The sequence below is a fragment of the Panthera onca genome, chromosome D4, assembly GCF_046562875.1.
Source record: "Panthera onca isolate mPanOnc1 chromosome D4, mPanOnc1 haplotype 2, whole genome shotgun sequence".
Classification (NCBI taxonomy): Eukaryota; Metazoa; Chordata; class Mammalia; order Carnivora; family Felidae; genus Panthera; species Panthera onca.
The window spans coordinates 56,148,841-56,161,863 of NC_138351.1; the positions used below are offsets into that span (position 1 = coordinate 56,148,841).

The following is a 13,023-nucleotide window of genomic DNA, read 5'->3' on the forward strand; positions in this document are numbered from 1 at the left end:
ATCCTCTGCAAAAATGTTTTCCCATCTGCTGTCCCCACTCCCCTGTTCACAGCAGCCCCAGGAGGGAGACAGAGTCAGAACTGCCATCCTCATTTTGTGCATGGGTAAACTCAGTCCTAGTTAATGAAAGTGTCTTTTCTGAGATCACAAAGTTGGTTGGTGCAACACCAGCAAAGGAACCCAAGGCTCCAGCCCCTCTTCTCTGCCTCTTCACCTTTCAGTGGCTGCTTTTCTTTTTATGTGTCCTTCTGATCTGCCTGTCTGTCCTTCTCCCTCTGTCTCTCTGACTCGGTTTCTCTCTGTTTTTCTACTTCAATTTCCCTCTCCCTCTCCCTCCAGCCCTCAGATTGGTGTTAGCTTTGTAGGTTGTCCAAACTTTCCTTCCCTCTGGAAATCTGCCAGCCACGTAGGCACAGCTCCAGGCCACCACAGGTTCAACATCTCTGATGTCAGGGTGCAGATATTCTCTGGATGACGCTCCTGCCTCTCCATCTGGCCCCAGATAAGGGTGGGGATCAGCCCTATAAATAGTCTCCGATCATCCCCCCGGCTCAGGCCCCAGCCAGCCTGGACCAGTCAGTCCAGGATCAGCATGGCTGTCCGCCTGTGGGTGGTTGCCCTGGCCATGGCCGCCCTCCTCATTGTGGACAGGGGTGAGTGGACAGAGCCTGGATTCTCTGTGGCTTGGTAATGGTAGATGAGCTTGTGGGGGCAGAGACAGGATCTGGAGCACCCGTGAGGCCTCAATTTTCCGCATATACCCTCTTTTTGTACCTCTACTGTGGTGGGAAAAGTCCTGGGCTAGAAGAAACCTGGGTTCAAATCCTGACTCTGGCCCCAGAATTGCAAAAATCCCTCCTCTCTTAGGGCCTCTGTTTCTCCAGCTATAGTGTAGGAAGTTGTCCTGGTTCAAAGTTTCTCTGAGCAACTACTTGGTGAGAGATTGGGGAGGCAGCAGGAAGCAGGCCTATCTCAGGAGAGGCAGGTAAGTCTTCTGGCTGCAAGGTGGTGGGTGCTGAAGGAATCTTGGCTTGGGTCCTCTGAGCTCCTATCTGCTGTGACAGGCTGTGCTTGTGGGACAGACTGCAGCTGTGTGAGCCCAGGGGAGCCCTTGTCCCGGGCTAGACACATGCAGCTGGAGTGGGGTCTCCTCAGGCCCTGGAGCCCCTCTGCGGTCTCACACCTGCTGTGTATCAGGCATTGTCCTGGGCCCTTAAGACATATCAGTGAGCAAACAGAAAGAGAACTGCCCTGATGGAGCGGAAATCCAGCGGGGTAGGATGGAGGGGAAGAGACAATAAACAAGATAGGTGCAATGTTAGAAGGCAATAAAGGATAAAGAAAACATATTGGGCAGCGTGAGGGAGGGGGCTGCAATGTTAAATCAGGGGCGTTCTCTCTAAGAGCAAGGCTTGAAGCTGGCAAGGGGTTGAGCCATGTGGGTATCTGGGAGAAGAGGTCCCAGACAGAGGGAACAGGCACTGCAAAGGCCCTGAGGTAGGAGCACGCCTGGAGTGTTTGAGGTACAGCAAGAAGGCCATTGTGGCTGGAAAGGAATGAGAGGCAGGGTGCAGAGCAGCAAGGAAGGAGATGATAGAGGCAATGGGGAACTATACTGGGTAAGGCCTTGAAGGCCAATGTAAGAACGTGGCTTTCCCTCTGAGAGAAACAAGAGGCCCCGAAGGGTTTCGAGCAGAGTTGTGTGTTAAAAGAATCACTCCAGTTGATGTGTTGAGAATAGACTAAAGACGGAAGCAGGGAGATTTCTTAGGACCCTCCTAGAAGGCCACCAACCTCATGGCCAGTCCCACACCCATTCCCCTCGCTGGGGACATAGGCCTAGGGGCTGGGGCAACAGAGAATGGGTCTGGGGGCTCCGGCCCAGCATAGCCTGCTTACTCCCAACCTGGCAGCCATTCTCTGAGCAGTTCTCCTGTTGGGAACACTGAGGAGGACTGCCCTGAAGAGAATCCTTGTGTCCTTTCAGATTCCTGCCTGGGCTGAATGAGGATGGGAGTCCAGGGCAGCCTGAGAGTCAGTGTAACTTCCAATTCCTGAACACCCACTATGTGGCGGGGCATTGACACATGGGGGCAGAACCATAGGAGCCCCAAGGAGCTCAGGTCATAGGGAGGCAGGACTGTCATGATAGAAGCTACTATTTGTGGTCTGAATATTTGTGGCCCCCAAAATTTATATGTTGAAATCCTAACTACCAAGGTGATGCTACTGGGAGGTGGGACTCCCGTGAGATGACTAGATCCTGAGGGTACAGCCCTCATGAATGGGATTAGTGCCCTCCAAAAGAGACCCCGGAGAGCTCCCTCACCCCTTCTACCATGTGGGGACACGGTAAGTAGGCGCCAGCTATGAACCAAGAAGAGGGCCCTTGCCAGACACCAAATCTGCCAGTTCTGTGACCTTAGACTTCCCAGCCTCCAGAACTGTGAGAAATAAATGTTTGTTGTTTAGAAGACACCCACTTTGTGGTATTTTTGTTATAGCAGCCCAAATGGACAAAAACAGAAGCCTTAATCCAGGTCTGCCCAGGGAACTCTGGGAGACACGAGGGAAGGCTTCCCAGGGAAGTAGCATCTGAGCCTTGAAACGAAGGTAGAACCAGTAGAAGGGTGATAAGGACATCTCAGGTAGAGGGACACAGCATAAGCCAAAGCAGAGCCTGTCCTGGAAGAATGGGCAGCAAGGAATAGCTGGGGCATAGGAAGATGGAGAGGTGTACTAGGAAGTGAGTTTGTGAGGGAGTTTGTGAGGGCTCACGTAGGGCCCTCAACATAAGATGAAGGAGCTTAGTGATCCTGGCAGGGAGCCATGGAAGGCCTTTATATATTTTTAATGCTTTTTCATCCCCTAACAGTTATGGACCATGAAACAAACAAATTTTATCACTCAATGAGTTCTGACAATGCATGTACCTGTGTTAACCCAAACCCCTATCAAGATACAAAACATTTCTGGGGCATCTGGCTGGTTCAATTGATAGAGCATATGACTGTTGATCTCAGGGTCATGAGTTCAAGCCCCAGGTTGGGTGTGGAACCCACTTAAAATAAAAATTAAAACAAACCAAAACAAAATATTACCAGCACCCCAGAAATTTCCCTCATGCTGGTCAATCCCTTCCCCCACCCTACCCTCAGAGGCAACTGCTGTTTTTTTCCCTCCACGATAAATTAGTTTGGCCTGTTCTAGAAAGTCACATAGAAAGTTGTATTTATTGGGGCTCCTGGGTGGCTCAGTCGGTTAAGTGTCCAACATCGGCTCAGGTCATGATCTCACGGTCCATGGGTTCAAGCCCCACGTCCAGCTCTGTGCTGACAGCTCAGAGCCTGCAGCCTGCTTATGAATCTGTGTCTCCCTCTCTCTCTGCCCCTCCCCTGCTCACACTGTCTCTCTGTCTCTCAAAAATAAATAAATGCAAAAAAAAAAAAAATTTTTTTTTTAAAGTTGTATTTATCCCCAGGCTGCCCTGCGCCTTGGCTCAAGGTGCCCCTTCCATATAGTATATAGTCTTGTGTCTAGCTTCTTCCGCTCAGCGTGTTTTGAGATTGAGCCATGTTGTCGCATATATCAGTTGTTTCCCTGTTTTATTGCTGAGTTGTATCCCACTGTATTGTGTATCATAGTTTATCCATTCTGCTATTGAAGGACATTTGGATAATTTCTCGTTTCTAGTTTTATAATCACAGAGGGTTTGAGCACTGTGGTGACAAGGCTGGGTTTGCATCTTGCTGCCCCAACGCCATGCTTAAACAGCACATCAGGGGTCACTCCGTCTCACTTTCCTTCTCCCTCTCTACCTTGGAAATGTCTTAAAACAGCAGCCTCAGGGAAAGCTAAAACCACAGTGGTGGGCACACTTCCAGTGATGGAGAACTCTCCACTTCTGGAAACAGCATCCTTCACTGAGGTATGTTTCCACTGAGAGAAAATTCTGAAACTCAAACCTGCCTCCCTGCTGTTTCCTTGCACAAATGGGTTCTGCACTGTGAGGTTGAGAAGAGCTTGTCTCTCCCTTGGCCCCAGGACAGCCCTTCAGAGACTTCAGGTAGCATCCTGCCCTTCTCCAATTTATGTAGACACCTTACCTTCCACCTATGGCATTAGATATGGCTCCGTTCCCCCTTGCACCTGTCATGTTCTCCAGTCATATCAGTTTGTTCGTGTGCAAGCAGTGCACCTAGACCATGGAGGGTTGGGTGGCACAACCGTGTATGAGACAAGAACAGGCTGGGAAGTGACAGACCTGTGTGCAATCCCAGCTCTGCCCTCAACAATCTGTGTTGCTTTACCTTCTGAGCCTCTTCCCTAGGTTGGGCAAGTTCCCCAGGAAGCAGACTCAGACAGGCATGCCATGTCTTGGGGCATGCTCACGGGGGTACACCCATGAGGGATGAGGAAAGTTGTGATGCTGTGCAACAGAGGCCCCCAACAATCTTACAGGGAGCTTTCGAGCTGGGGTGGCTCCTCCACATTGTTTTGAATAGAGATGAGGGGTTCCGGCCGTTGTACAAACACCAACCTGTCATTGGATGTGGGCTGTTCCTGGGTCGGGGATGCAAACATGGGTGAGGCAGCTCTGTTCTCTGAGGGTAATTCCTAGCAAGGGACTTGCCAGAAGTGGCCAATACTCCTGGCAGCTGAGGAAATGAGCACCTTAGTCCTGCAGGTGGGATGTGGGTAGCAGACCACAGCATCTACCACTGCCTCCTTTCCTCCTTGTTGCATAATAGTGATAGAGATGTGAAGACTAGTTAATTAAGATCATGTATTCTCGATGCCTGGTACATAGTAACTGAACTATTTTTATTATTATATGGGATTTAACAATCCTAGTGGGATCTGACTAATAAGGAACAGGTCGGAGCATCACCTCCCTAACTCTAGATTTCCTGTCTCTGTGCTAGCAACCCAAGGTCACATCAGCTTTCTGGGAGCCCCACTGTCTGGTGACTCAGTACTTTTCCTTGCGAATTGCAGACTGGGTAGTAGCTGGAACAGGTCTCCTGAAGCAGTCCTCAGACCCCGGACCTCCTGCCTAGAGCCATTATCACCTAACTCTTGCATTTTTGCCTTTCAGAAGTGCCAGTGTCCGTGGAGGGAAAGTTCACTTTCTCAAGAATGGTAAGGCAGCCGCTTGTAGTTTTGGCTCCAGGGCTGCCGTTCTGGCCTCGCTTCCATATCCATGCTAGGCAACCACCATTTTTCTTCTTTATACTCTTGCTCAGACAACTCAAGATGGCTCCGAGGTGGCCAGCATGGCCTCCTGAGCCTGCATGCTCCCCAGGTTAGCCCTTCCAGGCTGAGCTGGCCCAGCCCCTTTGCCAAGGTCCCAAACTTGCCTTCAAGGACCTCGAGAGATCTGCCCCAACCTGGTCTCCAACGTCCCTGCCAGCAGTGAGATCCCCTGCCCAGGCTCAGCAGGACTGAGTGCACTCTCTGCTTTGTGTAGTACAGATGGGACAGGCTGTAGGGTTCAGGCCAGAGGCCCCCTGGCCCCTTGGCCCCCTGGTGTGACCAACCTCCCCAATCACACTCCATCATCCATCCCTTCACTGCAGGGGACAGACACCAAATTGTCTCTGAACCCTGATTCTACCTTGGCCCTGGGTCTGATGTCCCCAGGGATCCCAAGGCAGTGGTGCGGGCCTCCTTGAGATCCCCCAACCCACCCTTCATGTAGATGAACAAGGAGGCTCAAAGCCACCTTTCCATCCAGCAGCCTCAGCAAGTTCACACTGTCAGCCCATCAGAACCCAGGCTTATTATTGTGCCAAGGAACCAAGTACTTTACACACATTATTTCAATTAACCCTATGTGAGAAGAATACTATATTTATTTACAGTTTTTGCAGATGAGGAAAACTAAGGCCTAAAGAGTAGAAACAGCTCAGTCAAATTTACACAGTTAATCAGTGCAGAACTCAGGCTCCAGATCTCATCACTGTTGCATGGCACTGCCTCTCTCACCCTGTCCTGTCCCACGCTCCCATCCCAAGCCCTGTCTCATTTTTCCAGCCTTCCCACACCAGAGGTCTGATGGGTCATGTAGGCCAGAGTGAGTTGGGGGGCCCTCAGCGAGGAGGAGCCCCCTGAGACTGCTGGGTTGTTCTGTCTCCTGGGGTCCTCACTGGGACCAGCAGCAGAGGTTCTAGTTAGGCCCTCTGAAGAGTGGGAACCCATCCCCAGGAGCTTGAGGGCATAAACTCACTCCTCACATACAGACATAGACAAATGCATGGTTGCCAACAGACTTGGGCTCAGCAGACACAGACACACACTTAGTCATGCACGCACACATAAGCAAACATGCCAAGGGGCTGTGAGCGGTTAGTTTCATGCTCCCTGGACCAACAGTGGGGCCATCTTGAATCTGGCTCTCCCCTGGAGCCCATGACTCCAAGCAGAGTCCCTGGGTCCCTCCTCACTGCCTCTGAATCCTTGAGTGCCCTCCTTCCCTTCCTCTCTTCCACAGCCCATCTGTGAGCACATGGCGGAATCTCCAATCTGTTCCCAGACATCCATCCCGGTCTGTGGCACTGATGGGGTTACATATGACAGTGAATGCCAGCTCTGCTTGACCCGGCTGTAAGTCCACCGCACACCTTCCCCTCGGCTTGCCCCATGTCTGGTGCATTCAGGTCTGAAAGGAGCAAGACTTGACCTGCCTTTTCCTTCACACACCTTGGCCTGACTCCTCTGACACTGCCCCCAATAGAACAAGCACAAGTGTGTTTCAAAGAAGGCACACGGCTCCGAGCACAAAACCTCAGCTGGCAGGGGGTTGGGGAGAGCGTTGCAGAAACCCTGGGTTCCTTCCCTTGTTCTGTCCCTGACTGACTTCATTTGTTCATTTATTCCTCCAGCCAACAATCATTTATTGAGCACCTACTACATGCTAGGCACTGGGGATATACCAGGGCATAAGCTAGACAGCATCCCTGGCCTTCTGGGGCATATGGTCAGCCCAAGGGGGAAGCCATGCTAATGGTTAGCCAACTGTGTGGCATAGAATCCTCAAGGCTCAGGTGGGGGCACCCAGGGTACTGTGAGTGCAGGGCGAGGACAAGGGCAGGGACGACTTCCCAGCTCAGTTCTGAAAGATAAGTTGAAATTAGCTTGGAAAAAGAAGGAACAAGGAAAGGCAATTCCAAGTAGTGAATTGGGTTTGGAAAGATCTAGAAGGGAAAGAAAATTTGTATTTGAGAAAATACAAGAAATTGGATACACTGGAGTATAAAGCTTAAAGGAGAGTGGGAAGAGGCAAGAAATGAGTCTTGAGAGGTGAGAAGGGCCTGAATATCACCTTGGTATGTCTGATCACCTATTTGTCTCCTTTCTTCATTAATAAAACCCTTGAGGGGCGCCTGGGTAGCTCAGTTGGTTAAACATCCAACTCTTAATTTTGGCTCAGGTCATGATCTCATAGTTTGTGGGATTGGGCCCTGCATTGGGCTCTGCTCTGCTGGTGCAGAGCCTGCTTGGGATTCTCTCTCGCCCTCTCTCTCTGCTTCTCCCCACTCGCACTCACTCCCCACTCTCTCTCAAAATAAATAAACTTAAAAAGACCCCAAAACCCTTGAGCTGGGCCAGAGCTAAGCAGGATCATGGAAGATAGTCTTCAGAAGCTATAGCGCTCTAGACAGAGGGGCAAGAGAGCAGCAGAATACTGTCCTTAGATGGGAAGCAGTGGGGGTCAAGGCAGTTTGTGGGGCAATGAGGTCTGTGGACAGTTGAGCCTCTGGGGCAGCCTGGTGGAGGTATGGCTAGAGTTCAAGACAGAGTCAGGGCTGGAGACAGATTCAGCAGCCATCAGTATACAGTAGTAGACAAAATCCCAGGAAGCTCAGATCTCCTGGGGGAGGATGTACAAGAAAGAAAACCTATAAAGGGATGTGCCCAGGGACCCCCAGGACCTGCCCTGCACCTGCACTGGGTGGGGGGTGGGGGAGAGACATCTCAGCAGGGTGTCTTGATAGACGGGGCCAGGCAGGGTCCCTGAAGGGTATGCTCTAGTCCCTGAGGAGATGGCCTCATCTTTGTCTCCTTTGATCCTAGGAAAACCAAACAGGACATCCAGATCGTGAAGGATGGCAAATGCTGACCCCATAGCAGCCTCTTAAGCCAAGAAGCTTCAGGTTAGAGAAGAGTGGTGAGAGTGGAGGATATGACATGAAATAAAAGATCCAGCCCAACTCAACCAAATGGGCCAGTATCTTTGACGACTTTGGTGAGGTGGGTGGTGGCAGTGGTGGGTGAGTGTATGAGGGTGGTGGGTGAGGTGGGGGGATTTTGCCCTGACCTCCCTACTCTGAATCTAATGTCTTCTCCATCACTCTAATGCTCCTCAATGCTGTCATGTGTCCCCGCCAGAGGTCCCAAGTATCTTTGGCCCTCTTGTGGAGGTCAGCCCCTGTCCCCAGCGCACTTATCTGCCCCAGCCTGCTTGTCACTAAGGTCAAGAACTTAAGGGATGTGTGTACCATCTACCATTGCCTGAGGATATGACTTTGGGAGAGTCCTACACCCCTCAGAGCCTTCTCCTTGGGCTGTACCAGTACCCCAAGTCTTACACACACACACACATACTCACACACAGGCTGATACCACCATGGCTGATATTTAGGTAGTATACACAATATATCTGAGCTACTTGTTAAAATACTGACCTAGTTCTATAACAGTTAAAAATAGCTGCCCCAAGCCTTTGAGTGTCCCCCTGTACCCTGGTCACCCACAGGAAGATGACTTCCAGACTCTGCTCTGTTCTTTTTGTCACCATCCATTCTGACTTAAATATGTTGGCATTGGACACGACTCCAGGCACACACAGCACACGTGGACCTATACAATGGCCCATGAAAACACACAGCATCCAGAAATCCCCCCCTCCCGAGCCCCCAGCCTGTGGTCCATGTCAAATATACCCTCTTTTGGCCAAAGAAGGAGACACTTGAGAATGGTGGCAGAGGAAAAGAGTGTGGAGAGGGGCCTGACCAGTAGAAGCAGTGTCACGTGGACCCAGATTCTTCCTTTGGGGTGGGTAGAGAGAGCGGGAAATGTGCTGTGGGAAAACACACTGGGAAAAAAGTGGGGGCAGGAAAGGCAGGAACCAACATTCCCCAGACAACTGAAATGGGGACGCAGACAGGAACTGTTGCTGATAGATTTGCAGGTGGCGGGGCCTGGGAGGTTACCTATGGGCCCTACTACTGCTATTGTTAACAGAAACTTTTGCTCCTCTCCTGCATAGGAGTGACACAGTATTATGTTTGGCTGTGAGAAACCAAAAGCCAAAAAACAGTGGCTTAAATAGTTAATTTCTCTCGCACATAGACCTTTGTGGTATGCTAACTTCATGTTCTTTAAATATTGTTACTCTGCCATCATCAGTTTCCTCTTCAATGTACAAGACAGCTGCTCCAATGCCAGCCATCATGTCTACATTCCAGTCCACAGAGAGGTAGAGAAGGGCACTCTACTGCCTCTGAAGACACTTCCAATAAGATGCACACAGTCTGTTTACATCCCATTGGCTAAAATGTAGTCTCTTGGCCACGCTGGCACAATAAAACTAGGAAAAATTATTATCTGGTTGGCTATGTGCTAAGCTGAAAATCAGTTCGCTTACTACAGAAGTGTAAATATTGGTGATATCTAAGCTTATGCCCTAAGTGGGGAGTCCCTCTTACACTCAATTGATACAGCTTCTCAGCCAAGCTTCCCCTTGTTGATCCTCCCCCTGCCAGGCCTCCACACATGATAAGGAATCACAAAGATTATGCCTGAACAACGTGCCAGGCACCAGGCACCACACTGGAAGAAACACCTCATTCGCCACCTTACAGCCGTGAACACTTGGCCCTGTCTCTGGAAACCTAACTCTGGGCCCCTAAAGGCCCTATCTGTGGCATGCGACACTGCTGCCCTGGCCATTACTGATTGGCCAAGATTCTTCTCCAGGATTTTTTGAACTGAAATAAGGGAACAACAAGCATTTCCTCTCCGGTAGTGAAATCAGGGTTGCTGACAGCCATGTTTCCTACTTTGTGGAAGAAGTAGGATTGACAGAATGATACCAGCATGCCAAGAAAGAGATGTGGGGCACTTGGGTGGCTCAGTAGGTTGAGCCTCCAACTTCAGCTGAGGTCATGATCTCACAGTTCATGAGTTCAAGCCCTGCATCCGGTTTGCTGCTGTCAGTGCAGAGCCCACTTCAGATCCTCTGTCCCCCTCTCTATCCCTCCCTTGCTCACACTCTCTCTCAAAACTAAACATTAAAAAAAGTTTAAAAAAAAAAAAAAAAAGAGCACCTGAGTGGCTCAGTCGGTTAAGTGACCGACTCTTGATTTTGGCTCAGGTCACGATCTCACAGTTTGTGGGTTCAAGCCCCATGTTGGGCTCTGTGCTGACAGTGTGGAGCCTGCTTGGGATTCTCTCCCTCTCTCTCTGCCCCTCCCCACTCTCACACTCTCTCTCTCAAAATAAATAAATGAACATTAAAAAAAGAGAGAGAGAGAGAAAGATAGAGAGAGTAATTCCAGGTTGTGTTTGAGCTCCTGAAGTCCAACTGCCCTCGAATGTCCCAAAGTTACATGGGGTAACTCGACATCCTGCCAATAAATTTTCTATTTTAACAATCTCTTTGGAATTTGTTTTCTGGTGCTTTCAACTAAGAGTCCTGAATACCAGTCCTGAAGAAGGGCTTCTCAGAGAAGGTAATCTTTACGGTCTGTCTTAAAGGATTAGTAGAAATTGGTGACTAAACAATGTGTGGGAGAATTCTTCCAGCTCTGTGAGGCTGAAAGATATTTGTGGGTCACAGAGCCCCATTTGTTCCCCTGCAGTAGGACTGACCATGTCCTGAGAAAGTGGGTGACAGAGGAGTGTTCTTTCCCTGTTCACAGGCAGAGTTATCCTGTGGATGTGCAGATCTATGTGGGTGGGCCTTGTGCACAGGCCCCAGTCACCACCCTGCACATCTGCCCAGAAGCCTGTGCCTTAGGGCCTCTCTTCTCCACCCTTAAATAAAACAATGGCTATTGACACTGTGAATGCTGTAAATTCCGGTGCTGACAGAGCTTCAGTGGCTGAGAGCAGCTATGGGAATTTCACTGTAGATGTGTGTGCTCAACATACATTCATTTATTCTTCAAATATTTATTGAGCACCCATTATAAATAGATGTGCTTGAAATACGTTGTTAACAAGACAAGTTGTTAACAAGACAAAGAAACTCCTTAACCCAAGGAACTTAGAGAGTCTAGGGTTAAAGGTACATATTAATCAAATAATCCCACAAATAAATCATCATGGTTTATCGTGCTACTTATCATTAAGAAAAGTTATGGCAAACTGGGAAACGGTATCGCATGGGGGTTTGATATGTTCTGACAGTAGAAGAGGTTTCTCTATGGAGAGACATTTGACTTAAGTTCAAGGGATGTTCAGTTACCTAGAAAGGGGGTAGGGACCGGGAGAGATGGTAAGGAGCTGTCCAAATGGAGGAACAGCATGTGCAAAGACAGGCAAGGAGAGGGCCTGCTCAAGGCAGGAGAGGGCACAGAGCATCTGGAAGACCACAGCAGCCAGCAAACAGGAGAGTGGCCCAGGATGACAGGGAGAGCGCACAGGGTAGGGCCTTTGGCCTTTATCCTAAGGGGACTGACATGGTAAAATCTGTACTTTATGACCACTCAAGCTGCTCTGCAGAGGGCCAGAGGGGAAGTAGAGACCAATGAGGGAGAAAGAGAGAGAGGAAGAGAGAATATGAGAGGGAGCGAGAAAGCCCACATTGTCAGGAGGCAGTATAGTGGAGATTAAGAGCATGGGCTCTAAATCAAACCATCTAGCTTTGTATCCTGGCCTTGCCACTTATGACCTTGAGAAATTACCTGAGCTCTCTGCTTCCTCACCTTTAACATGGGGAGAGTATCTGTCTGCCTCTTAGAATGTGTGAGGATTAAATAACTAATACACCCAAAGAACTCAGAACAGCATCTGGTGGACGGGAACTTCTCATTACATGTTTTGGCCCAAGGCCACAGGGCTACCGTATAAAAACAAATACTGAACTGCTGATTAAAGTGCGAGGTGGGCTGGGCAAGGTGGAGCCTCATCCACTTATGCCCCACTGCCACTGCCTTGTGCTAGGCCCCGCCTGCGCAGTCCTAAATTCCTGGGGCTTCTGGGACTCCCTCTCTGCCAAATAAGGTCAGCCTCAGAGTGGCCTGTTGGAATCCTGTCTCCTGGGCACTGTGGGAAAATCTGGGGTGACGGCAGCCGAGCCGGTTAAGAGTTCTAGCATACAGAGCCACTCTCAACCTTATTAAACATAAATTATAGCTAGAACCGCAGAAGGCTTTTGCTTCTCAAACTTCATCAAAAAAACTTGGAACATTGTTTTGCTTACTGATGATGTGTACGTACATTAACTACTTTTTAAAAAACATAACAACGTAGGGGGAAAAGGCCACAAAAAAAACAGGAACAGCCTTGAGGGAAACACTGACCTCAGAAGGGTACAATGAAACAGAAATGCCTTTGAAAGAACTCCTGAGAAGTTTACAGTTGCCTTCACTACCTGCCTCACTGTGACTCTTCTCTTTGCCCCCACTAAGCCATACTTGTGGCCTGGTTTCAAGCAGAGATTCAGTCAATACCAGCCTTAACCTACTAGAGATTTACCTGAGGACAAGGAAGTCTAAGCATCAATACAAGCCCCACCCAGAAATGGGCTTCTGAGATCTCAAGGCCAAAGGCTGGGCAGGGTCACTGGGAGGTGAGGTCAGGGTCTGTGAACCAACAATCCGGCCAGCTGTGCCAGAATTAGGTTACAATGAGGGATGTTTGGACTACCCCACGTTGCCAAACACCTGTTCTGAGCTACTCCCGACATTCCTGACTAGATGTAACCTCCTGGTGGTTCTAGGTTACATCTATAGGCTATAGAATCACAAGGGCAAAAAGGCCTCATGTATCTGAAGATGGGGGTGGCCTATAAAC

At 49.6% G+C, this 13,023-nt stretch overlaps 1 protein-coding gene across 1 annotated transcript; it reads left to right on the forward strand.

The window, feature by feature from the left end:
• Nucleotides 1-520: 520 nt before the first annotated feature.
• SPINK4 (serine peptidase inhibitor Kazal type 4) lies at nt 521-8,218 on the forward strand. Its single transcript, XM_060609526.3, has 4 exons — nt 521-653; nt 5,099-5,142; nt 6,494-6,606; nt 8,077-8,218. Exons 1-4 carry the CDS (start codon nt 593-595, stop codon nt 8,120-8,122), a joined length of 264 nt encoding a protein of 87 aa, XP_060465509.1. The 5' UTR covers nt 521-592; the 3' UTR covers nt 8,123-8,218.
• Nucleotides 8,219-13,023: the final 4,805 nt, after the last annotated feature.

Coding starts and splice junctions, on each gene's coding strand:
- SPINK4 (XM_060609526.3), top strand. CDS start 593: ATGGCTGTCCGCCTGTGGGTGGTTGCCCTGGCCATGGCCGCCCTCCTC. Junction 654..5,098: donor CCTCCTCATTGTGGACAGGG/GTGAGTGGACAG, acceptor TTTGCCTTTCAG/AAGTGCCAGTGTCCGTGGAG. Junction 5,143..6,493: donor AGTTCACTTTCTCAAGAATG/GTAAGGCAGCCG, acceptor TCTCTTCCACAG/CCCATCTGTGAGCACATGGC.